Below are 23,057 nucleotides of genomic sequence, written 5' to 3'. Positions count from 1 at the left end.
CTCTGTAACGTTTCTGTCTGCAGCTCTAAGGTCGGGGATGTGGATGATTTCCCAGAAGTACGTGTGGACGTGTCCGCTCCTTCACCTCGGGTCACCTTCAACATCCATGACCAGGTAAAGTCCGGCGCCCCCTGCTGGCGGGACGTGGATAGATCAGCAGGGATCCTCATTAGACGATGCAGGAACAGTTTTGGAGCGTAGCTTCACCTCACACCACTGCCTGTCTGCTGCTCTAACGGATCTGTTTTCTTCATGACTTTCTGTTTAATTAAAGAATAAAGTTCAGCTTCTGGACTCTGAACGTTCACCTGTCAGCCCAGCAGAGATATTCAAGGTAGACGGTTCAAACTAAATCATGTTAGAAAACCAAATCAGATCTGTCCTCTGATGAGCTGAGAGTCGAATCACAACAGGAGGCATAACAAGCATTCAGCTCTTAGTTCACTAATAAATTAATTTCTGTAGGAAAACATCTGATTTAATGCTGCGTAATCAATAACTGATACTGCCTCATGATGTCATCCTGTTATGAATCTGCATCAGCAGCTTTCCTTTAGTCTTTCTAACATCTCTGCATGTTTCGCTGAGACCTGAAACCGGAGCTCAGCTTTTACTTCAGTGTTCGTGATGAACGCGGCGTTCTTCTGACTGTTGGGACTTTTCTGGCTGTTTGAGCTGCTTTTCTGCAGCTGAAGTGATTTTATTTGGAAACTCAGGTCCTCATTAATTCACACATAGATACACAATCATCTACATATCTATATGTAAGTGTTGCTGAAGGCTCCATAGACCCGTTAGCCGTTTGTACACGGTCGTCACATTTTCAAATGAAATATTTCGTTAGCAAGCTAAATTTGTAGCTCTAAAGATTTTAGCTCTGAGCTAAATATTTAGTTCCAAATATTGTAAATATTAAGATCCAAGGTAAATATTGTGTTTGTAAACTCTGACTTAAATATTTAGCTTGTTAGCTAGCTAGAAAATTAAATATTCACTTTTCTAAATGTAAGCGGTGTATATTATTAGTGTAGTCCTAGAACAAGAGTCACCAACTGTTTTGAGTCTCTGAGCTTTAGTGACACTGAAGATTAGTTTGTTTGATACAAACATAAACTTATACAACTCATCTTTAATTAAAGTATCAGTAATAATAAATGATGTCTGGTTCTTTAGTGTTCCTCTCCTGGCCCATCCTGTCTGATATCATGCAGCTCACTGTGCGCCACTGAATGTCGCCGAAACATTTTTTTAAAAAATCACCTGCATTCAATTTCACTGAAGTTGTTCAGCTTGGAATGTGTTTCTTCCCACCACCGTCTGTATTTTTGCCAGAGGTTTTGTTTCTAAGGTCCTATTTAGCTCACGCCACAACATTTTAGCTGACCTTAACATTTAATGCTCAACATAACCTTAACATTTAATGTGTTATGTTACTGTTGAGATCTGTGTGACAGCCTGTGTCTATCAGACATTTATAGAAATGGGAAACAAATTGCGCCCGGTGTGGGTTCAATACGGCACACAACAGTTAAGAGTCAAATACGAGACGGTTCCGTAGTTTATGGGGCGGGTGGCAACGAGACAACAGCCACCTGTCATTTTAGGCCAGCTTAAGTTAATATAAGTATTTACATGTTGATACATTACTCTCCTGTCTCACATTACTTACCTTCTGTCTTTCAACCACTTTGAAAAGCTTTTCTTCGTCTCTCAACATCTTCATCCCTCCCCCTCTTCTGTTTTCTGTTTTGTCCCCCGGAGATTTTTTCTGCCGCCCGTCTTTAGCTCCCTGTTGTCGAGTTCATTACTACAATTCAAATTTCAAAGAAAAAAAAACACACCTCAGTGCGTTCTCCAAGGGCCGCTTAGTGTGTGTGTGTGTGTGTGTGTGTGGGTGATGGAGGGGCGCCTAATCAGTGCCGTTCCTCTATTACTAATCATTTCATTCATGCACAAGCAGCTGTTGAATACAGAAAATGCCGACTAGAAAAAGTTTCCCCCCATCCTTTTTGTGCGCCTCTAGTGCAGCGCCCGATGCGCTGCATACACTGCATACCCACCGTTTGATTTTAGTGATTTTCAGTGATTTTAGTTTTTGCAGCTTCGTCCGGTTTGGTTTGTATTTTCACAGTTAGCTCTGCGGTTAGCAGCATGTGAAGCTGTTGGCAGCTTATAATGCAAGCTTGTGTTCTTCCGACTAGGAAACAAAACCCACTCAGATCGGCTCTTCTGAGGAAAGTGACCCTGGTTTACAGGTAAAAAATATAAAAATATTCACTCTGTGACGACAAGGACATTTTAAGTTGCTGACTCGTTTTGGAAATGAACAAAACTGAAGCAGATTGTAGGTTCAGGAAGTGAAAATGTCAGGTATGACCTGGTTCTGTGCTTTTCAGCAGAGAACAGTGGCAGGGTCGCCTGCAGAGCCGCAGGTGAGGCGCGTTCAGGAGGAACAGTAAAGAAATATTTGCTCTATTTAAGATGCGTCGTGTCTGATCCCTGTAACTCAGCAGGACGCAGGGACTCAAACGGCAGTCGGGTCAGGGACAGCCGAGGCGCCGGCCGCTCAGGTGAGACACAGCTGCTGGAAATGCAGAGGAAAAACCAGGACCGGCCGTTTAAAATATGCAATGCTGATTATCACATATGGATCAGATTCAGGACATTTTATAGATTCTAATTAATAAACTAAACCAGCAACAAAAGGTGAGTCATTTTTAAAACTCATCAGATCCTGTTAGGTCTGCATTTACTGAAAATATAAAGGATTCTTTTGTTCTGTTTTTTTATTTCTTTAGTAACATTTTGGTTGTTTCTCAATATAATGTCGATGTTTTTGAGCTCTTGATAAAATGAGGCAATAAAAGGCGACTTAATTATTGTTCACAAAAAGCTACTCATTTTTAACTGTTTCCAACTTCCAAGCATCAGGCTAATATACAAACTCTTAAAATAAATTAAAAAATTATTAAATAGTTGATATTTTTTAGAAACTCCACTTGAAACATTTTATAGATTAGACAAAGACAGGTGATTTAAGATCTTTAAATTCTCTTATATTTTTAATCTGACAAAATATCTTCATCAGGAATTTATCCTCATTAATTAAATATAAATGTATTTAATTCATATTTATGTTTTGACCTTATTCCTAACAAAAACGACCTGCACCAGTCCCCACCCCCCATGTTTTACCCCCACCATCTGACCTCTGACTGCCCAGCATGGTGGTGGCAGCATCATACTGTGGTGTTGCTGCTTTATTGCAGAAAGTGGGTGGAATAATGGAGGACTATGGAGGCATTACTGGTTCTGTTTGGGTCGATCTGACCCGGTGCCATCAGAAGAACCTCTGACCCCGGCTGTGTGAAAGGTCAAGCTGTTTTAAAGGAAGCAGTTTCCTGTTTCCGTCCCAGAACCGCTCTGGTGACTTTAAGGTCCAAATGGTCCCCCAGCAGGATCAGAGCAGCCCAGCCCCACTTCCTGTCCCCTTCCCATCCACTTCCTGTCCCCTTCCCCTACACTTCCTGTCCCCTTCCCATCCACTTCCTGTCTCCTTCCCCTCCACTTCCTGTCTCCTTCCCCTCCACTTCTCCTTCCCCTCCACTTCCTGTCTCCTTCCCCTCCACTTCCTGTCTCCTTCCCCTCCACTTCCTGTCTCCTTCCCCTCCACTTCCTGTCTCCTTCCCCTCCACTTCCTGTCCCTTTCCCCTCCACTTCCTGTCCCATTTCCCGCCTTCCTCCCTCATTGCTGTCCTGCTTCTCTCTGCTGTCGGCATGAGGTCAACCTTCAGCTGGACCCAGTCAGAGCCGTTCCGGGTTCTGTCTGGTCCGTGTCATGGCCGCTCTTTGGAGGGAGTTTGTCTCGTCTGCTGGTGTCGATGGTTTCCATCCATGTGAGAAAAGCTTCTCTGTTTCATGGCGTTGTTCAGTCGGTGGACGCCGGGTCGCGTCGTCTTTTGGTGTTTTGGTTCTTTGGGTTTTCAGGCGGTCTCTACGCCTGCGGGATGGTTGGGCCCGTCCGTCTGGATCCTGCCGGTCTGAATCTCTGTCCCTCTCTGAAAGTTTCCCGAGGAGTCCGAGTGCGATCTGTTGTCCGTCACCATCGACGACCCATCCCATCCTCATCATCACCTTCACCTCCATCCTCCATCCTCTGCGGAGGGCCAGCAGTCGGTGTTCAGTGCCCCCGCCACGCCCGCCGTCTTCTCACCCATCGTTCCCTTCCAGCACTACGACTCCAGGCGCGACGACCTGTCCTCTTCGTCCTCCGAGGACTCGGAGAAGGAGGATGAGTTTGAGAGACCGTCGAGCTACCGCCGGCCGCTGTGAGTGAAGCCGCGGTTTGGTTCTCTGGGTTGTGTCCGTTTGCTCTGTTCCTGTTCCAACCTGATGGAGCTCGATCTCTAATATCAGTTCTTTTTGCACAAAGTCGGGACTGGAACAAACCGTGGCTACAACTCAGAGCGATTTTTAGTTTCAGGGTCTAAATGGAGCCGCCCAACTCTATTTAGATTATCAAGCTCTCAGGATGACTAGTTAACTGGCTATCTATCTATCCAGAGGTAGCTAGCTATCCATACAGCGTAATGGATAGATGGAAAGCTATTTAGCTAATCGTGTATCTATCTAGCCAGCTAGCTAAATAGATAACTGGAAACTAGATAGCGGAATCGCCAGATAGATAGTTGAATATCTATTTTGCGATTTTGCTATCTAGCCATCTCAGTCGCTAGCTAGCTATGTAGCTTGATGGATAGATTGAAAGTGAGCTAGATATCAACCTTGCTGACATCTATTGAGCTAGATGGCTAGTTGTAGTAATTTCTATCTAATTGTGGTTTTTCTCCCAGCAACAGAGCTGGATGAAGTTCGTTTAGAAAACTTTTTGCTCATCATAAAGTTCAGATATTACTCTCATGCAGTAGAAATTAACATTTCATGTTACGATTACAAAGGAAAGAGCAGAGGCTCCTTTTTGTGGTGAGTTTTGGGGTAAATGTGAGCCTGTTGGTCAGGAAACCTCTGTGTTTCCCAGCCATCCGTCCCATAAGAAGCCGTCGGGCTTCTCGGCCGTCAGCCAGCTGTTCAGCGAACGCTGGCCCGGCACGCCAGCCAGCCGCAGCTTCAGCAGCCCAGCGCCGGAGAAGAACATTGACTTTGAGCTGGACGTGCGCGTGGAGATCGACAGCGGAAAGTGCGTCCTTCACCCTACCACTCAGCAGTCGGAGCATGAGGACGTCGCCCTGCGCAGGTGAAACCCTCTCTCACTGGTTGGGTTCGTAAATGTTCGCCGATGGAGAACTTCTTCTTCTTCTGTGTAGGAGCTGCGACCGCATCCTGAGGAGTCTGGACCAGGATTCTCCTCCCAAGAAGAAGAAGCTGCAGCCGGCCTACAGCTCCTCCACTCACCTCCTGGCCGGGAAGAAAGGCCCTGCCACCCTGCAGACCAAGTCCAACGACCTGGAGACGACGGTGTTCTACATCCCCGGCGTAGACGTGAAGGTCAGCTGCTCTCTGAACGTCCTTGTCTCTCCAGGTTTGAGATTATAATCTGAAATGTTTCCGCTTCTCCTGAAGCTGCACTACAACTCCAAGACGCTGAAGACGGATTCTCCCAACGCCTCGCGGGGATCCTCTCTGCCCCGCACGCTCTCCAAAGAGTCCAAGCTGTATGGTATGAAAGAAAGTGGCCCAAACCCCCCCAATGCTGTCCACTGCAAGACTAACTCGCTCCTACCTCCCCCGCCCCCACCTGTTGCTGCAGGTACTGTGCATTTCTCTGTTTATAGCTGCATGCTGTTGCCCCTCTCTCCATCTGTTGAGCTAATGTGAACTCTGGATATCTGTGTTTCTAGCTATCAAGCTTTCTATTGCTGGAGACGGCTAGCTAGCTAGCTAGCTACCTGTCCAGATATCTTACTGGACAGGTAGCTCTCTATCTGACTATTGAGCCTATTGAGGTTTCTTGCTATCAAGCTATTTATCAAGCTGTCTATGGCTATGTGTAACTATTTACATAGCTAGGTGGCTATCTAGAGCTAGGTGGCTATCTAGAGCTAGCTGGCTATCTAGAGCTAGATACCCATTCATCTAGCTAGATAGTTAGCTATCTAGCTATTGAGTTATCGATATATGGATATATATCTTTCTAAATATTGCTATCTAGTTATCTAGCTATATAGATAGCTATCTACATAGCTAGATAGCTATCAGTATAGCTACGTAGCTATCACTGTAGCTATATAGCCATCTACATGGATGCATTTGTTTGTAGCTGCATGCTGTAGCTCCCTCTCCTCCATCTGATGAACTAATGTCGACTCTTCAGTATTTATCTTTCTATCTGTATAGCTATTTATGTAGCAAATAGTGAGATAGCTATGTAGCGTTAGCTAGCTATCCAGACAAATTGCTATCTGTCTAGAAGCCTTTCAGTGTTTCTAGCTGCATGGGCCTCTGATCTGATGTGAACGTATAGTTGAAGCAACCCGCTTCATGCAGACTGCTTCTAGCCGTTTCAGCTCTGGCTCTGTTCCTGCAGCCAAAGGGAAGGGCATTGGTGGGGTGAAGACAGCCAAGCTGTACGCCTGGGTGGCGCTTCAGACTCTGCCGGAGGAAATGGTCATCAGTCCGTGTCTGCTGGACTTCCTGGAAAAAGCTCTGGAGACCATTCCCATCACGCCGGTGGACCGGAGCTACGCAGGTCGGTTCTGTGCCACTGATGGCTCCTTGCACCGACTCGGCGCTCCTCGTTTCACGGTCGATGTTTGTCTCGGTAGCCACGGCAACCCAGGAGGAGGACATGGGTCAGTTCGACCCGGTGGACCCGCTGGAGGAATCCTCCGCCTCGCTGGTCTCCTCCTCCACCTCGGCCTACTCCTCGTTCCCGGTGGATGTGGTCGTCTACGTCAGAGTCCAGGTTTGACCCGAACCGTGACCTCTGCAGCTGCAGCTAGCCTCCCTGATGCCATTTGGTTCTGACGGACCCGTCTGCTTCCAGCCCTCTCAGATCCGCTTCAGCTGCCTGCCCATGTCCAGGGTGGAGTGCATGCTGAAGCTGCCGTCGCTGGACCTGGTGTTCTCCTCCAACCGCGGAGAACTGGAGACGCCGACAGGAACCAACCCCACAGACGGGCCGCACGCGCCGTCCTCCACCCCGCCGGGGCAACACGGCCCCAAGTCACCCCCCAGCAGAGGTAGGGGGGCGGTTCTGCTGGGACCGCTGGGTTCTTGACAACAATTGGCACACTACTGGAAATGCGCTAATAGCAAAGCAAATTCTTCACTTGCCGTTTTTGATAACTTTGACAATGTTTTTGTTTTTAGTTTTTAATGAATAAAATATAAAACATTAATTAACATGACTTTTTACAAATTTTCCATAAAACAGGGTTAGCGCCGCTAGCTTGCTAGTTAGCCGTATGACATTGTCTGGTTCTGGTTAGCTAACAGACGGTGCATTTGTTACAGCATCTCCCCAGCTGGGCAGCCCGTTGGGCCGGAGCCGCCACAGCAGCAGCCAGTCGGACCTGACCGCGCCGCCCAGCAACTCGTCTGGCCTGAGCTTCACCGCCTGCATGTCGGACTTCTCCCTCTACGTGTTCCACCCGTACGGTGCCGGGAAGCAGAAATCAGCCGTCACGGGCCTGCCTCCGGGCCCGGGCCCGCTAGGTGAGTGGCCAAACACCGAACCTTTAAGGTTGCCGAGAGGCAGACTGAACTCTGATGCCGGTCTCCCGCAGACGACGAACCGTCGTCGGTGACGGGCCGGAAGGACTCGCTGTGCATCAACCTGGAGTTCGTGAAGGTCAGCCTGTCGCGCATGAGGCGCACCGGAGCGCCGACCTTCATCGAGAGCTTCGTCTCCAAGGGAGGCAAGATGGACACCACCCTGATCAACATCTCAGGTAGGAGCCGAGCTGCTGGGGAAACGAAGGACACCCTATGCCCAGTTCTGGTCCGCTCATGGTTCCTCAGGTTATTTGACCCGCTGCAGCATCTCAGTCTGGTTCGAGGTCTGGGCTTTGAGTAGGCCGTCCTGTTGTAGATCAGCTGCTGAGTTTTGGGTCTCGGTTCTGTTGATGACCCGGTTTGACCCAGCTTCAGCTGTTGGATAGATGGTCTTGCGTTAAAGTTGTCCAGCTCCTGCAGCTGAGGAGCTGTCCCACAACATGACCCCTCCTTTCACCGTGCTCCAGGGGTGTACTTACTTTGCTAATGGGGCTGAATTAAAGGTCAGGTGGGTCAGGCTGCAGCGTCTCCTAGCAACCGGCTGGAGGACAGGGCGGGCTCGGCCAGCAGGGGACGCAGCGGCAGGTCTCTGAATCAGAGGTTTCTGCAGCGATTAGAGCGGTGTGGCTGTGGTTTAAGAGGAAGTGACATCAGTTAAACAGGAAGTTGTCGTTGCAGCCGTGTGCGACATCGGGTCGGCTTCCTTCAAGTATGACATGCGGCGCCTGAGCGAGATCCTGGCGTTCCCCCGGGCCTGGTACCGCCGCAGCATCGCCAGGCGCCTCTTCCTGGGAGACCAGACCATCAACCTTCCGCGTAAGCACTTCCTGTCCCTGAGCTCCTGACGCTCCGTGGCGGCCGTCTCATCAGCCGTTTCCCTCCGCAGCCTCGGGTCCCGCCACCCCGGACTCAGCGGAGAGCATCGCCCAGCACCTGTCGCCCGAGTCCAGTCGGAAGGCGTACTGGAGGACGTGGGACGGCGGCTCGGCGGCGTCGCACGCTCCGCAATCGCCCAACGTCTTCTCAGAGCATGCCAACATGTCGCCCGGCAGCCTGGGGCACCTCAAGTCCCCGGCGCCTGGCCGCACCCGCAGCGTGTCCGACTCGTCTGCCCCTAGGACCGGTAACTGCCCCCCCGGTTCAAACCGCCCCGGCGCCGGCTTCCTCCTGACCTTTAACCTTTCTCCCTCAGAGCCATTGGCCAAAACGTCGACGCCCGCCTTCGGGAAGAACGGGAAGTCGGCCGGCCAGCAGGGGTCGCCGTGGGAGACGCTGGTGGTGTTCGCCATCAACCTGAAACAGCTGACCGTCCAGATGAACATGAGCAACGTCATGGGCAACAACACGTAGGTGGTCTCCTAGCAACCAGGAGCCATTTTTACCCTGAGGCCGGCCGAGGTTCTGCTGGGTCCAGAAATCACTAAATTAGTTGATCAGAAAAAATAAAAAATGGTGAACTTCTGGCAGCTCCTGATTGGCCAGTCTACAGGCTAGCAGTTTAGCATTAGTCTCTGCTAATTTTTTAAAATGTTTGTTAGCTTTGAACCAAACTAAAATGTTTTAGCCTTTTCAAAATGTCTGCCAGAAAAAGAAAACACAATATCAAGAAAATATCAGATTTTTATGGTTCAAAAGATGATGGCTGTGATCTGACATCAAACATTTTAATCTAATTGGAGATTTCAAAAATAAATTTTCCACCACAACCTTGGCGGCCATCTTGAAAACTCCTGAACTGCTGGCTCTGTGTGGACCTGAGTTTGTCTGTGGATGATGGCGTTGTTCCTGCGGTTGCAGCTGGACCACCAGCGGCCTGAAGAGCCAGGGCCGCCTGTCGGTGGGCAGCAACCGCGACCGCGAGATCAGCATGTCGGTGGGCCTGGGTCGCTCCAAGCTCGACTCCAAGGGCGGCGTGGTGGGCGGCAACATCGACGTCAACACCCTGGAGATGGTCGGTGAGTAAACGCCGGCCGCAGCTCCTTCAGACTAGCCAGCAGCAATTAGCAAACAGCTGCTGAGCTCATCAGAGGAGCTGCTGCTCAGTGTAATGCTGGCAAAAATGTTTTAAAGGGCTAATACTGTAGAAGAGCCATGTTGGGATGACTTCCTGGAGGCGGAGCTTCAGAAAGAGCAGGAGTTTTTAGAGACAGGTTGAAGATGTTAAATCAGGAAGTAAAATTTGTCATATTTGATATATTCAGCAGTTTTATAGCAATTGAAGGTAACATAGTTACTGGATTGTTCTACAAAATGATTCTGTTTGCCAGGAATGTATTAAATACTGCCCCTTTAAATTCATGTATTTAAAATTAAGGCCCTAAAATGTCTAAAATTCGTTAGTTGACCTTATATATATTAACCACAGGTCTTACATGTTGTGCTTGAAAGCAGTGGTTCCCAACCTTTTTAGTCGCGCGGACTGGTCAGCCCTTCGCAATTTTGCTGCGGACCGAGGGGGCGGGGCATGAGGGGGGAGGGGGGTGCGAGCGCCAGGTAAGTATCGAGTCCGATGCTGTTGTTTGGGAGGGGAGGGGGGCGCGCGCAGTACTCCGATGTTGTTTTGTTACTCATTCTGCTGCAAGTTGGCTCAATTTTGACGCGCAAGACGTAACCGGTAAAATCCGGTTTAGGATTTTCAAAATAAAAGATCCGGAAGTAGTTCATTATTTCTTGCGCGGCCCGGTACCAATTGGTCCGCGGACCGGTACTGTGGTCCCCAACCACTGCTTTAAAGAACTACTGTATCTCATTGTATGAAGTTTATTTTTTTGGTCCAAGACATTTACTGCTAACTAGAGGCTAACACACCCTAGCTAGCTAGCTAGCTTCCTGGACGACGTTCGTCTTTGCCCCTGGCTCACTTCTGCTGCTCGTGTTGCTGTTGCTTGGCACTACTGTATAAGACATGAGTTTTTCTTTAGTGCGTTTCTGTCGTGATGCTGGTCTTAAATTTCATCAATAATGTCTTAAAGGGTTTTCTTTTTGCGTTGGTGGCTCTGCTGATCCATCCAGAGTTAATCCAGCGAGTCGGGTCTGCTCTCAGCGATGGTTTGTGTCGCTCTGTGGTTTCTGCAGCCCACATCTCGGAGCATCCCAACCAGCAGCCCGGCCACAAGATCCAGATCACCATGGGCTCCACGGAGGCGCGGGTCGACTACATGGGCTCCAGCATCCTGATGGGCGTGTTCAGCAACGCCGACCTGCAGCTGCAGGACGAGTGGAAGGTCAACCTGTGTGCAGTGGACAGCAGCCTCTCCGAGAAAAGGTACAGCTGCTGCTGGGGTTCAGGGGTCACCACCAGGTGGCAGCAGACACACTGGTGTAATCCTGCATTGCAAAGAACATTTAGAAACTTTTCTGCCTCCATAGAGGAGAAAAGTACTGAAAATAAAAACAGCAGCAGTTTAGAAAAGAGAATGGAAAAAATGAGAATAAAGTCATGATGTCATGAGAGCAGAATAAAGACTCAATATTTCCCTGTTTGTAAACCAACTGTAACCTCACAAGAAGATCCTCATCATAACAGTTTGGTTCTGAGTTATGAATTTATTCTCTTTTTAAAACAAACAAAACCATTTAATCTGGCTCCAATACTGACATAGTAACTGTAGTTCACAGAAAAGAAACAAACCAAGCCTTTTTACGGTTATGCAAAATGTTTTAATCTCTTCTGATTAGCTGATATTATTGTTTGAAATTTTGTGCAAAATGTTAAAAAGTCAAAAGTGAAGAAGTTGAAATAAATATTTTTACTGTTTAGTGTAAAAATAAACATCCGAGTGAATCATCTTCACTTTTTCTTCAGACTGTGGATTAAATGTAACAAACCGAGTTAATAAACTGAACCTCTAAACAGTTTAAAGTCTTAACATAATAAAAAAAATAAAAGCTGTTGCAGCTCATTTTAACAGCTGGAGGTTAGTCCAGATAAATTTCTGAAGAGTGCGTAGTGACTCCTCTGTCTCCGTCCTCCAGTCAGATCTTTGTGCACGGCGACCTGCAGTGGGACATCTTCCAGGTCATCATCTCTCGCTCCACAACGCCCGACCTCATCAAGATCGGCATGAAGCTCCAGGAGTTTTTCACCCAGCAGTTCGACACCAGCAAGCGGGCGCTGTCCACCTGGGGCCCCGGGCCCTACCTGCCCCCCAAAACGCCCGTCATCAGTGCCGAGAAAGGAGCTGCGGAGCTCTGTAAGGACCACCGGGGGGCGCACCGCTCACTGCGTGGGAGCTGAGGGCTGGTGCTTCAGATTAACAGCCAGCATAGGCCTGTCATGATAGCAAATTTTGCTGAGCGATTAATTGTCTCAAAAATTATTGCGATAAACGATAATATTGTCTGAAGACCTTTTTACACTGATTTAATGGAAATGATGTAATAATGCATGTGATTTCCTGCCAAAGATAGATACACTTTATTTTCAAAATAATATTTAACACTGGAGCTGATAAACAAAATAAACAAAACAACCAAAAACAAAAATAAAATGGATTCTCAGTCTCCATTGACAAAAAATGTACTTGATAAAAACTAAACAACATAAAGCCAAAGTGGAAATAAATACTGCATTCAACCAAAAGATTATGAAGTCTGTATATTATGTTGCCCTTCAGTAATAATTAGATTTAAATAGAGAAGATGGGCACATCCACTACCTGATGCAATAATTCACACTACATGATTTTTTGCTCCTATTTTTCCCCTTACAACAATCTTAGCATGTTGGTCTTTCTACGATTGTGTGGTGTGTTACGGTAGATCTAGTTGCCCCTCCGATCCAAATCAGGGTTTTTTCCCGACTGGGATCTTAACTCCACCTGTTGAATGTGACAGGCAGCCAATCAGAAAGCCAGGATTCTCCTCCTGCTTTCTGAGGGGAAATTACGGAGGGGAATCCCAAACAGCTGACACGGCGCAACCCGAAGTCCAGGACATTGGAGATGATATGTGGAAACAACATTAATGTTTATTCAATATGTAAAGAATATAGAAATGACAAGAGGAGGAGTTGGAGCGAAATTGTTACCGCAGTTGATAAACCCGGTAACTTTTCAGCTGTTCTTCGTTAACGTGACGTAAACAGGTTCTAATGATTTTCATTCAGTCAGGACTTTACGCTGACACTAGCCACATGCATTGCAGGTAGATTGTAGTAAAGCATTGATTAATGCCTGGTTTTAAAATTAGTTCACTGAACTTGTAGCCATTATTTTGTGCCCATTGTTGGACACCACAGGGCAGGACCGAACCCGGTGGAACCGTTATACCTAGGATTTCTGTCGGCTAATGTTTGGTCTGTCAGGTTTTGAAAATGGGCCGACAATCGGCTGACAGCTCTAAGATTATGCAGGATAAGATAGTGCAGGCTGGGCTTTACACTAAGGAAATGAGGTCAGAGGTCAGTGGAGAGCACCAGAGTTGAGCCTTTTTTCATTCAGTGTCATCAACAGAAAGAGAAAAAGGCCGGAAGAGACGATAAAGCCGATAATTAAAATGACGTCGATAGTTTTAATTTATCGTACCATTAATTGATTAATCGTTTATCGCGACAGGCCTAGGCCAGCAGCAGCAGATTAGCGCAGATTGTCAGATTAGGGTAATCTCCTGTCTCCCAGCAGACGTGGACGCCGCCCATCACCGCCACTGGCCCGGCGTGCTGAAGGTCGTCGCCGGCTGCCACATTTCGCTCTTCCAGACGCCGCTCCCCGAAGACGCCGTGCAGCTTGGCGGCTCCATGAGTCTCCATGGCAACCACACAACACTGGCCTGCTTCCACGGGCCCAACTTCCGGTCCAAGTCCTGGGCGCTGTTCCACCTGGAGGAGCCCAACATCGCCTTCTGGACTGAGGCGCAGAAGATCTGGGAGGACGGTGAGGGAGGGGCTTCTGCCGCCCGATCGGCCGCTAACCACTTCCTGCCTGACTTGACTCGCTTCCTGTCTGGCTGCAGGCTCCAGAGACGACTCCACCTACATCGTGCAGACGCTGGACTTCCATCTTGGACACAACACCATGGTAACGAAGCCATGTGGCGCCCTGGAGAGTCCCATGGCGACCATCACCAAGATCACGCGCGGTCGCCACGAGAACCCGCCACACGGCGTCGCCACGGTGAAGGAGTGGTTCAACTACGTCACCGCCATGCGGAACAAAGGTACCGCCCACAGAACCGAGCGGGTTCAAGGTAAGGCGCCAGGGCCGTTTGTGGCCCCTGGACTGGTTTATTTACGGCCCGACGACGACTCCAGAAGAAAGAGAAAAATCAGGACAAAACTTTGAGTTTCATCGTAAAACTGTTAGAAACATAAAATCGTCATCTTTCTCCAAGCTTCCTAGTTTCGCTCTGTTGTCATGGTAACCAGGGACTCGTTGACTTTGGCAATCCCAGATCTGCTCGATTAAAACGTTTAGATTCAGATCAAAACAGATGAAATATTATTCCAGTTTTCTTCATTTAACAATAAAAATTATCAAAAATCATCTGACGTCCCAACAGGAACATCTGATTACTTTATTAAAAATAATTCATGCTTCGTTTATTGATGATATCCTCACAACTTTTTGGTGATTTCAGTTTTTAAAAATATTTCTTGGTTTTCAGTCATTTTTAACTTTTCCACATGAAACACGAAAAATAAAACGGACAAAACCAGAAGAGAAACATTTCAATTCTGCCACAGACAAGAACACAAAGTTTAGATGGAAACAAAAGTTTATTAGTTTATTGAAGCTTATTAAATTTTAAACTATATTAAAGTTTTAATAAAGATTATTGAAACTTTGCTGAATATTTTCCTAAAACACAATAAAATCTTACTGTGTTTGTTCAGCAAAGGTTCCATTTCTGTTTAATAATCCATGTGAGAAATGTTTGGTCAGCTGGATGAAAATAATCTGAGGGCTTTGTTCTGCAGAACGTGTCTGTGACCTTTGACCCCTGTGCTGCAGAGCTGAACCTGCTGCGTAACGTGGACTCCAGCGGCGAGCAGAGCGGTGAGGCGGCGCGGAGCTCCAGCCTGCTCAGCAGCTTCCGGGGTTCGCACGCCTACGACCACGAGACCGAGACCATCTTCGCCCTACCCAGAATGCAACTGGACTTCAAGTCCATCCACGTGCAGGACGCCGACGAGCCGGCGCTGAGCGGTGGGCTGCCGGCGTTCTGACTCGGTTCCGCTCCGGGTTCCGCTCCGGTTCTGACCCGGTTCTGGTCTCTGTTGCAGACGCCGGCGGTAAGCCGAAGGTGGAGTGCAGCATGGTGACGGAGTTCACCGACCACATCTGCGTTACCATGGACGCGGAGCTCATCATGTTCCTGCACGACCTGGTGTCCGCCTACCTGAAGGAGAAGGAGAAAGGTGAGCTCACCTGGTTACCGTGGCGACCAGCTTCAGGCTGAAACCAGGAGCTCCGATGGCTGATGAAGAATGTCTCCTCCTCTTCCTCAGCGCTCTTCGCCCCGCGGCTGCCGGTCGCCCGGCAGGGCCAGAAGAGCCCCACGGCGCCGCAGGACAACGGCGGCGCGCAGAGCGAACACGACGACGCCGTCAACTACACCGCCGTGGACTGGAGGGAGTTCATGTGCAACACCTGGCACCTGGAGCCCACCCTCAGGTGAGGCCCCGCCCCCACCGCCACCACAATCCAGAATCATCCAGAACCGAAGTCCGGCTCACGACTCGGCAGAGGAGAAAATAACAGCAAAACCTGAAATTACAGCCTGATTCAAAAACTGAAGCTGATATTATTATTATTATACATGAATAATAATAATGAAAATAATTTAAGAAATTTAGTAAAAAAAAACAAGCAAACAATAAAAATAAATTAGTCATGTAAAAATTATTAGAAAATGAATGAAATAAACATTTTAGTAATATTAAACTAATAACATTACAAAATTATTTAAATAGTGAAAATAAATGCATTAAGTTAAAAAAAAATAAGTAATAAAATAAACCTGAATCACTCTCTAAAGTCAAAATCTGTTTTTTTACAGCTTCTATTAATAATAAAATGCATTTCAGGTCATTTTTTGTTTTTATGTAAAGTTTTATTTTGTCTGTTTCGTTTCGGTTTGCATCACAATTTGTCAATTTTTTTATTTCTGTTATTGATAATCTGTTTTTTTTTTTTTTTTTGAACTTTATTTTTATTTTTATTTTTTTTTACAACACATGTTCAAGGTTACATTCTTCCGTCTCTTACTGACATTTGTCATCTGCATTACAACTTGGCAACAGGAGATGAGACAGTAGGTGTTCTTAACAAATGTAATAATGATTACAAAACAACAAAACAAAATCAACAGACAGATAACAGCAAAATAAAATAAATACAAAACATACGATTAAATCCTCCCTGAGTTAAAGTGGTTCCCACCTTGGTATTTTAGACCGACCCAAGAGAACATACCAGTGCAAAAGGGCAATCCTGTAATTGTGTCACTGAAATAATAACGGTATGAAGCTCCACCTTATATTAACAACTGTTTTTTGAAGCCTTAAGGAATATGTGATTTCTTCCATCAAATGAATGTCCCAAACTTTTTGTATCCATGTGTTATATGTAGGAGGTCCTGGCTTCAGCCATCTGATAGTTATGCATTTCAATGCTGCTGTGAGCAAGATTCTTAGAAGATATCTATCATCCTTCCTCTCCAATCCAAAGGGTATTACTCCCAAAATTGCCACCAAGGGGGTTTTTGGAACATTTCTTCTAAAAATTACCTTGAGAGCTTCAAAAATGTCCTCCCAGAATACACTTAGTTTAGGACAAGCCCAAAAGATATGAGTATGATTTGCATTCTGCGTCCCACAGTTTCTCCAGCACGGACTGGGTTGTGTTGGGTTCATTTTACTGGTTATTGCTGGTGTTCTGAAAAACCGGACTATTACTTTCCATTTGAATTCTCTCCATGTATTAGAATTTGTTGTTAATTGTGCTTCAGTACATATTTCTTCCCATGTGTCTCCTGCTACTGACTCCTGCAATTCAGTCTCCCATTTATGCTTTATGTTTGTGGAATCGTGCACATTTATGGACAGAAACAGGTCATATATTTTACTAATTACTTTATCATTTCCCTTTCCCCTTTGTATGTCCATTAGGAAATTTTCTATAGGTGTAGATTCAAGAAGTTTAGTCCAATTGTTGTGTGTCGTCACAAAGGTTCTAAGTTGTAAGTATCGATAGAAGTCCGTCTTAGGGAGGCCAAATTCACTTTTTATCTGCTCAAAGGTTTTGAAATTCCCCTTATTAATTAATTGGTGGATATGAGATAGCCCATAATTAGACCAGTTTTTGAACCCAGAATCTAAATTGTTCGGTGTAAATGTCTTCATATATATCCTATATTTGATAAAAGTGAAATCTGTTTTGATAATTTAAAAGCCGATTGTATTTTGTTCCAAACTTTGAGGGTGTTTTTTGTCCAGATTGTCATTTCCTTTGCAGGAGTATCTAAGAAAGGTAATGTTTGTAGTGGTATTGAGCACCTGCTTTCCTCTATTTCCAGCCAACGAGTATCTGCACTATTCTCTAGCCATACTAATAAGGGTTTAAGTTGTGCAGCCCAGTAATAATATTTGAAGTTTGGGAGTTTGAGGCCCCCTTTGGGTTTAGGTAACTGCAGGGTTTTCAATCTGATTCTAGGTCACTTTTTTTGCTAAATGAATCCAGTTATCATTTTATCTAAAGTGTCGAAGGTAGATTTGGGAATCTCCACCGGTAGCATCTGGAATAGATAGAGTAGTCTTGGTAAAACGTTCATACGGATACTTTCAACACGACCTATCAGAGAGATAGGGAGTGTATCCCAACGCTCCAGGTCATTTTTGATGACTCGTAGAAGTTTGCTATAGTTTGCCTCATAGAGGTCACATAGAAGTGGAGGTATTTGAATACCCAGATATTTGATACCGTTCTTGGGCCACTTAAAGCCACTCTGTACTTTTATGAAGTCTGAAATTGTGCCATTTACATCCATAGCTTCCGTGTTTTCTATGTTGATTTTGTAGCCTGAGTAAAATCCATATTGAGAGATGAGTTCTTCCAGGTGGGGGATTGTTGATTTAGGTTCCGTCAAATACAATAATACATCATCAGCATATAATGAGATTTTGTGTACTTTCTTGTTAATTTCTATCCCTTTAATATTAGCATCATCTCTAATGATTTGGGCTAACGGTTCAACACTAATGGCAAACAGAAGGGGTGAGAGCGGGCACCCCTGTCTGCACCCCCGTTCTAATGAAAATCTAGCAGACCTAAAGCCATTAACTTTAACTGCTGCCTGTGGAGAGGAGTAAAGTGTTTGCACCCAGTCAACAAAATGTGGGCCAAATCCAAAACATTTCAAAGTATGAATTAAGTATTTCCAAGACACTCTGTCAAACGCCTTTTGGGCATCTAAGGATATGATTGCTGATTCAATCTTTCTCTCTTTTTGAACGCTTGTTATGTTTAGTAAGCGCCTTAGATTATCAGCATAGTACCTGCCTACAATAAATCCTGTCTGATCGGGATGTATGATTTGGGTGATGAATTTGTTAAGTCGTCTTGCTAGGATTGCTGTGAGTATGAATCTGTATTCAACAGTGATAGGTCTATAGTACTGGCAGTCTGTAGGATCCTTACCCTCTTTGTGGATTACTACTATAGTGGCTTCTGTCCAAGATGGTGCCATAGTTTTGGATTTTAAAGCATGGTGATATGCTTTTAATAGCAGGGGGGCCAGAAGATCTAGAAAAGTTTTATAAAAGTCGTTTGTAAATCCATCTGGGCCTGGACTTTTGTTGTTCTTAAGTGATTTAATTATCTGCTTGATCTCCCATTCCTCAATCGGTTGATCTAAGTTCAACGCCGCCTCATCCGTTAAGTGGTTCAATTTTATATTATTTAAAAAATCTGTGAGCTCTTGGTCATTATTACAGGTATCGGTGTTTGTATATAATAATTTGTAAAATTTTGCAAAGGCCTCTGCTATTTTGTCAGGTCTTGTCTCAATAGACTCTTGGGATTTTATTTTATGAACCATGTTGGAGGACTGTTGTTTCCTCAATCTAAATGCCAATAACCTACTAGCCTTCTGGCCATATTCATAATATTTTTGATTAGTGAACCTCAAGTTGCCCTCTACTTTATCTGACAGTAGGCTGTTTAGTTGTCTGCGGGTTACATTTAATTCCTTCAAGATTTTAGCTGAAGCGTGTCTTTTATGTTTAAGCTCTAATTCTTTAATTTTGTCCTCCAAATCTTTTTGTTTAGCATTCTTCTGTTTTTTCCTCGCAGATGTGAAGGATATTATGCGGCCCCGAAGGAATGCTTTGGCACAGTCCCATAATATCAGAGGTGTTGTTTCTGTAGATGTATTAGTTTCTAGGTATATCCTGAGCTCCTCTGTAATAAATGCAATGAATACCTTGTCGTTAAGCAGGGACGTATTAAGCCTCCATTGTTTAGATGTTAGCCTGTGTCCTATATTCCATTTTAATAAGATAGGTGCATGGTCAGAAATAGTAATAGGTAATATTTCGATATCTACTATTCTATGCAGTTCTGACTTTGGGGTAAAGAAATAGTCAATCCTAGAGTAGGAGGCATGACTGTTTGAGTAGAAAGTAAAGTCTTTAGTTCTGGGAAACCTGCTTCTCCATATGTCTACAATACCCGTCTCTATAATCTGATGTTTAAGCATCCTACTCATTCTAGAGAGGGGGGTTTTTGGAGTGGGTAATCTGTCCAATATTTGTGACAGAGTACAGTTGAAGTCCCCACCCAGCAACAACAGCCCAGTACTGTGCTGTAATATTACCTTAAACAGTGACTTTATGAAATCAGGCGCATCCGTGTTGGGTGCATACACATTTACAAGCGATACTTCTATGCCATCAATTGTACCATTAACTAATACATATCTTCCCTCTTTGTCTCTATGTAGCAACGTTTGTGTGAAATTAATCTGCCGGTGCACAAGTATGGCAACGCCCTTTTTTTCCCCCGACTGGTGGGATGAGTAGAAAGCCTTATCTGCCCAAGATTTTTTTAATTTTTCATGCTCTGTATCAGATAGATGAGTTTCTTGCAAAAAAGCAATGTGACAGTTGATTTGTTTTAATTGATTCAATATTTTCTTTCTTTTGGCTGGATTGTGGAGCCCTTTTACATTATAAGTTACGATTTTAAGTGGGTCATCCATTATCTCTATGTGGTCTATGTTTAGACATCTCAGAATATATCATAAATGGCAACAAACCCTTTATGCATAACACTGTCTTATCTGTGTGGGGTCTAAGGAATATGTACAGAATGTCCACAAAACCAAACAGGGAGGGATAAAGCAAATTTTTGACAACTGTGACCAGCATTTCTAGTCTCACAGAATGAGTATGAGCAAGAAATGAGGCAAAATGATAATAATAACAGAAACAAAATAAGTTTGCAAAAATAATTTGCGCAGGGTCCCCGGGGAACAGAGGGATCCGAACTAGAAAAACATAGAACAGGTAAATACAATGTTTGAATATTTGGGACATAGTCCCCAGCAGCTAAAATGAGCCGCTAAAGTGCACAACCAAGATTGAATATATGTGCAGTAGGTGCGCTTAGATATGTACACAAGGTGGGAAGTAAGCTAAAGACATAATGGGGAAAATAATATAACCACGTAAGCTTCAAATATACTGCAGAAACTCCCGCAAATCCTAAAAAAGAAATCTAAAATAAAACAGCGTATTTGCTCCTATCGTTGAAATCTATAGATTTATCATCATAAACCTTATAAAGAGAGCCATATGAACGTTAGCCATGACAATGAGATATTTTCTAATATTATTGTCTCTATAGGCTAACGGTACCTTTATTCGGCTGACTCTGTTGGAGTAATATTGTTCCGGACGTATTCCATAGCCGTTTTGGGGTCGAGGAACTCCTATTCTTCATTATGATATGTAATCCGAAATCGGGCCGGATAGAGGAGGCCGTAGCGGACCTCCTTGATGCCCCGCAGCGCCCTCCGTACCTCCGTGAAGGTGGCTCTTGCTTTGGCTACGCTGGCCGTGTAATCGGGGAAGAAGAAGAAGGCGACACGGTGACCATTGTGAAAAAGCGGAGCTCTGCCCCGGGCTCTCCTCAGGATCTCCGCCGCGTCCCCGTCATGATGTAATTTAGCGATGATGACTCTTGGTGTCTCACGGTCCCTGGGTCCTCTCCCGGTGAGTGTACGGTGTGAGCGGTCCACCTTTATGTCTCGGTCCATCTGCAGAACTTCTTTGATGATTTTTGCCACAGCTTGTGGGGAGCTGGAGCCAGGACGTTCTTCAATGCCCGCTATGCGGATATTAGACCTTCTCGTGCTCCCCTCTAGATCTTCACATTTATCTTTGAGCGTTGACATTTCCTTCTGTAAGCTTGTTACAGTAGACTGTAGTGAAGTAACCTGGTCTGACCACGTTGATAGGCCGCCCTGTAAGTCCCGGACCTCCGTCTTTATAATATCCATTTCAGCTTGTATGGCCTTTGAGTTGTTAGCAATTTCGGAACGGACCGCTTGCAGTTCGGATCTTATAGCTTGGAAATCTTCCGCTAATGCGCCTTTAAGCTCGTCTCTTATCACTTTAGCGATATCTCCTCTCAGTGACAATAAGATGTCCGCTTTCATTTCTTCGTTACTCATATTTGGCCCGTCAGACCCGGTGGTTGTCGGTGGGTCAGCGTCGCCTGTTGCCCGCTGTCTCGTGGTCCTAGCAGGCCTTGTAGCATTAGCATCGCTTCCGCATCTATACTTTTGCAGTTTTTCGGCCATTCAGGATGATTATGTTCGGATTGTCCGGCTGTTTATAACCGTAAGGTTTTCTCTCCAATTTTTCAACAGATATTACCGTGGTTAATGCTGTTTTTTTCTCTTTTTTTATGTAATTAAAACGGATTTTGCAGGAGCTCTGAAAAGTACGTCCTACGCCATATCTTGCTCACCAGCGCCCCCGATAATCTGGTTTTTATGTAGAAATACTAGAATACTCTGCAGATATTAATGTTTTTCACCAGATTTTGATTCATCTTAGATAAAATAAGAAATAGAAAGAAAATAAATTATTTACTAAACTCCAAAATATTGAAAACTTAATATTTATTTACAGTAAAAGCTGAACTGAATCATTTCCTATAAACGATAAATTCAGTGGACAGCTGATGCGTTTCCTGATTTAAGAGCTTTCTCATTTTTATTTTGAGGACTGAGGGCGGCCATCTTGTTTGTGTTTCCAGGCTGATCTCCTGGACCGGCAGGAAGATCGACCCGGTCGGGGTGGATTACATCCTGCAGAAGCTGGGCTTCCACCACGCCCGCACCACCATCCCCAAGTGGCTGCAGCGCGGCGTCATGGACCCGCTGGACAAGGTTCTGTCGGTTCTGATCAAAAAGCTGGGCGCCGCCCTGCAGGACGAGAAGGACAGGAAGGGGCGGGACAAAGAGGAGCACTGAGGGAGGGACTGGGACCCAACTGGGGTCCAAACGGGATCTAACGGGGAGATTCGGCTGGAACCCAACAGGGACCTAACTGGGATCTAACTGGGACCCACTGGAACCAAACCAATACCCAACTGGGAGATACTTCAGGGATCCAACTGAGATCCAGATTGAACGGGGACCCATCCGGACTGATTACTCTGACCACTCTTCATCCAGAACCACGCTGCTGCTGCTAGCATCATTGACCTGATGGACGGTCTAGTTCATGTAAACACACCTCGGCCTTTTCTTTGTTTCCCATGGAAGACGATCAGGCATGCTTCATGTAGGATAGTGACCATCAGCAGCTGCTCCTCAGACCTCACCATGATTGTTTTAACTCTTTATTTATGGGACGTGGGAACGCTACGTGACTCTGGTGTTGTAGCTTGGTCCGTTTTTTAATCCGCAGTAGAACCAGTGTACATAGATCCGTTTCTTAAGTGTGTTGATTTCTTAACGTAATAAAACCATTTCCATTTAGGGTGAAACCAAGAAGTGATTTCTTCCTCAGGTCCCCTCAGTTTGGGACAAATCTCCAGGTTCCCCAAGTTCCCCAGGCTCTCCAGGTTCTCCAAGTTCCCCAGGCTCTCCAAGTTCCCCAGGCTCTCCAAGTTCCCCAGGCTCTCCAGGTTCCCCAAGTTCCCCAGGCTCTCCAAGTTCCCCAGGCTCTCCAAGTTCCCCAGGTTCTCCAGGTTCCCCAAGTTCCCCAAGCTCTCCAGGTTCCCCAAGTTCCCCAGGCTCTCCAGGTTCAGGTTTAAACGTTTCTCCAACAAGGTTCTGGTCCTTCTAGTGGGCTGGATGGACCTCCTTCA

The 23,057-nt window shown here is 45.7% G+C and overlaps 1 protein-coding gene across 19 annotated transcripts in view; it reads left to right on the top strand.

Moving 5' to 3' along the window:
- Positions 1 to 22,733, top strand: part of kiaa1109 (KIAA1109 ortholog) — a 77,246-nt gene extending 54,513 nt beyond the window's left edge. For 6 of the 19 annotated variants that reach the window (XM_023353300.1, XM_023353302.1, XM_023353313.1 and 3 more), the window contains 26 exons: positions 24 to 114; positions 275 to 334; positions 2,202 to 2,255; positions 2,397 to 2,432; positions 2,511 to 2,570; positions 4,066 to 4,328; positions 5,039 to 5,254; positions 5,325 to 5,505; positions 5,581 to 5,767; positions 6,545 to 6,706; positions 6,783 to 6,922; positions 7,004 to 7,199; positions 7,474 to 7,674; positions 7,746 to 7,910; positions 8,413 to 8,550; positions 8,621 to 8,857; positions 8,927 to 9,080; positions 9,532 to 9,689; positions 10,810 to 10,999; positions 11,710 to 11,927; positions 13,353 to 13,607; positions 13,687 to 13,890; positions 14,685 to 14,879; positions 14,957 to 15,091; positions 15,182 to 15,347; positions 21,999 to 22,733. In XM_023353300.1, coding sequence (XP_023209068.1) covers positions 24 to 114; positions 275 to 334; positions 2,202 to 2,255; positions 2,397 to 2,432; positions 2,511 to 2,570; positions 4,066 to 4,328; positions 5,039 to 5,254; positions 5,325 to 5,505; positions 5,581 to 5,767; positions 6,545 to 6,706; positions 6,783 to 6,922; positions 7,004 to 7,199; positions 7,474 to 7,674; positions 7,746 to 7,910; positions 8,413 to 8,550; positions 8,621 to 8,857; positions 8,927 to 9,080; positions 9,532 to 9,689; positions 10,810 to 10,999; positions 11,710 to 11,927; positions 13,353 to 13,607; positions 13,687 to 13,890; positions 14,685 to 14,879; positions 14,957 to 15,091; positions 15,182 to 15,347; positions 21,999 to 22,215 — 4,279 coding nt within the window. In that variant the 3' untranslated portion in view covers positions 22,216 to 22,733. The remainder of the gene's footprint in view (positions 1 to 23; positions 115 to 274; positions 335 to 2,201; positions 2,256 to 2,396; positions 2,433 to 2,510; positions 2,571 to 4,065; positions 4,329 to 5,038; positions 5,255 to 5,324; positions 5,506 to 5,580; positions 5,768 to 6,544; positions 6,707 to 6,782; positions 6,923 to 7,003; positions 7,200 to 7,473; positions 7,675 to 7,745; positions 7,911 to 8,412; positions 8,551 to 8,620; positions 8,858 to 8,926; positions 9,081 to 9,531; positions 9,690 to 10,809; positions 11,000 to 11,709; positions 11,928 to 13,352; positions 13,608 to 13,686; positions 13,891 to 14,684; positions 14,880 to 14,956; positions 15,092 to 15,181; positions 15,348 to 21,998) is intronic. The other 13 variants (XM_023353315.1, XM_023353311.1, XM_023353299.1 and 10 more) reach the window with 12 other exon arrangements.
- Positions 22,734 to 23,057: the final 324 nt, after the last annotated feature.

Source organism: Xiphophorus maculatus, chromosome 19, assembly GCF_002775205.1.
Source record: "Xiphophorus maculatus strain JP 163 A chromosome 19, X_maculatus-5.0-male, whole genome shotgun sequence".
NCBI lineage: Eukaryota > Metazoa > Chordata > Actinopteri > Cyprinodontiformes > Poeciliidae > Xiphophorus > Xiphophorus maculatus.
Note: the sequence above shows the minus strand (reverse complement) of the source record. Positions and strands in the feature narration are given on the sequence as shown.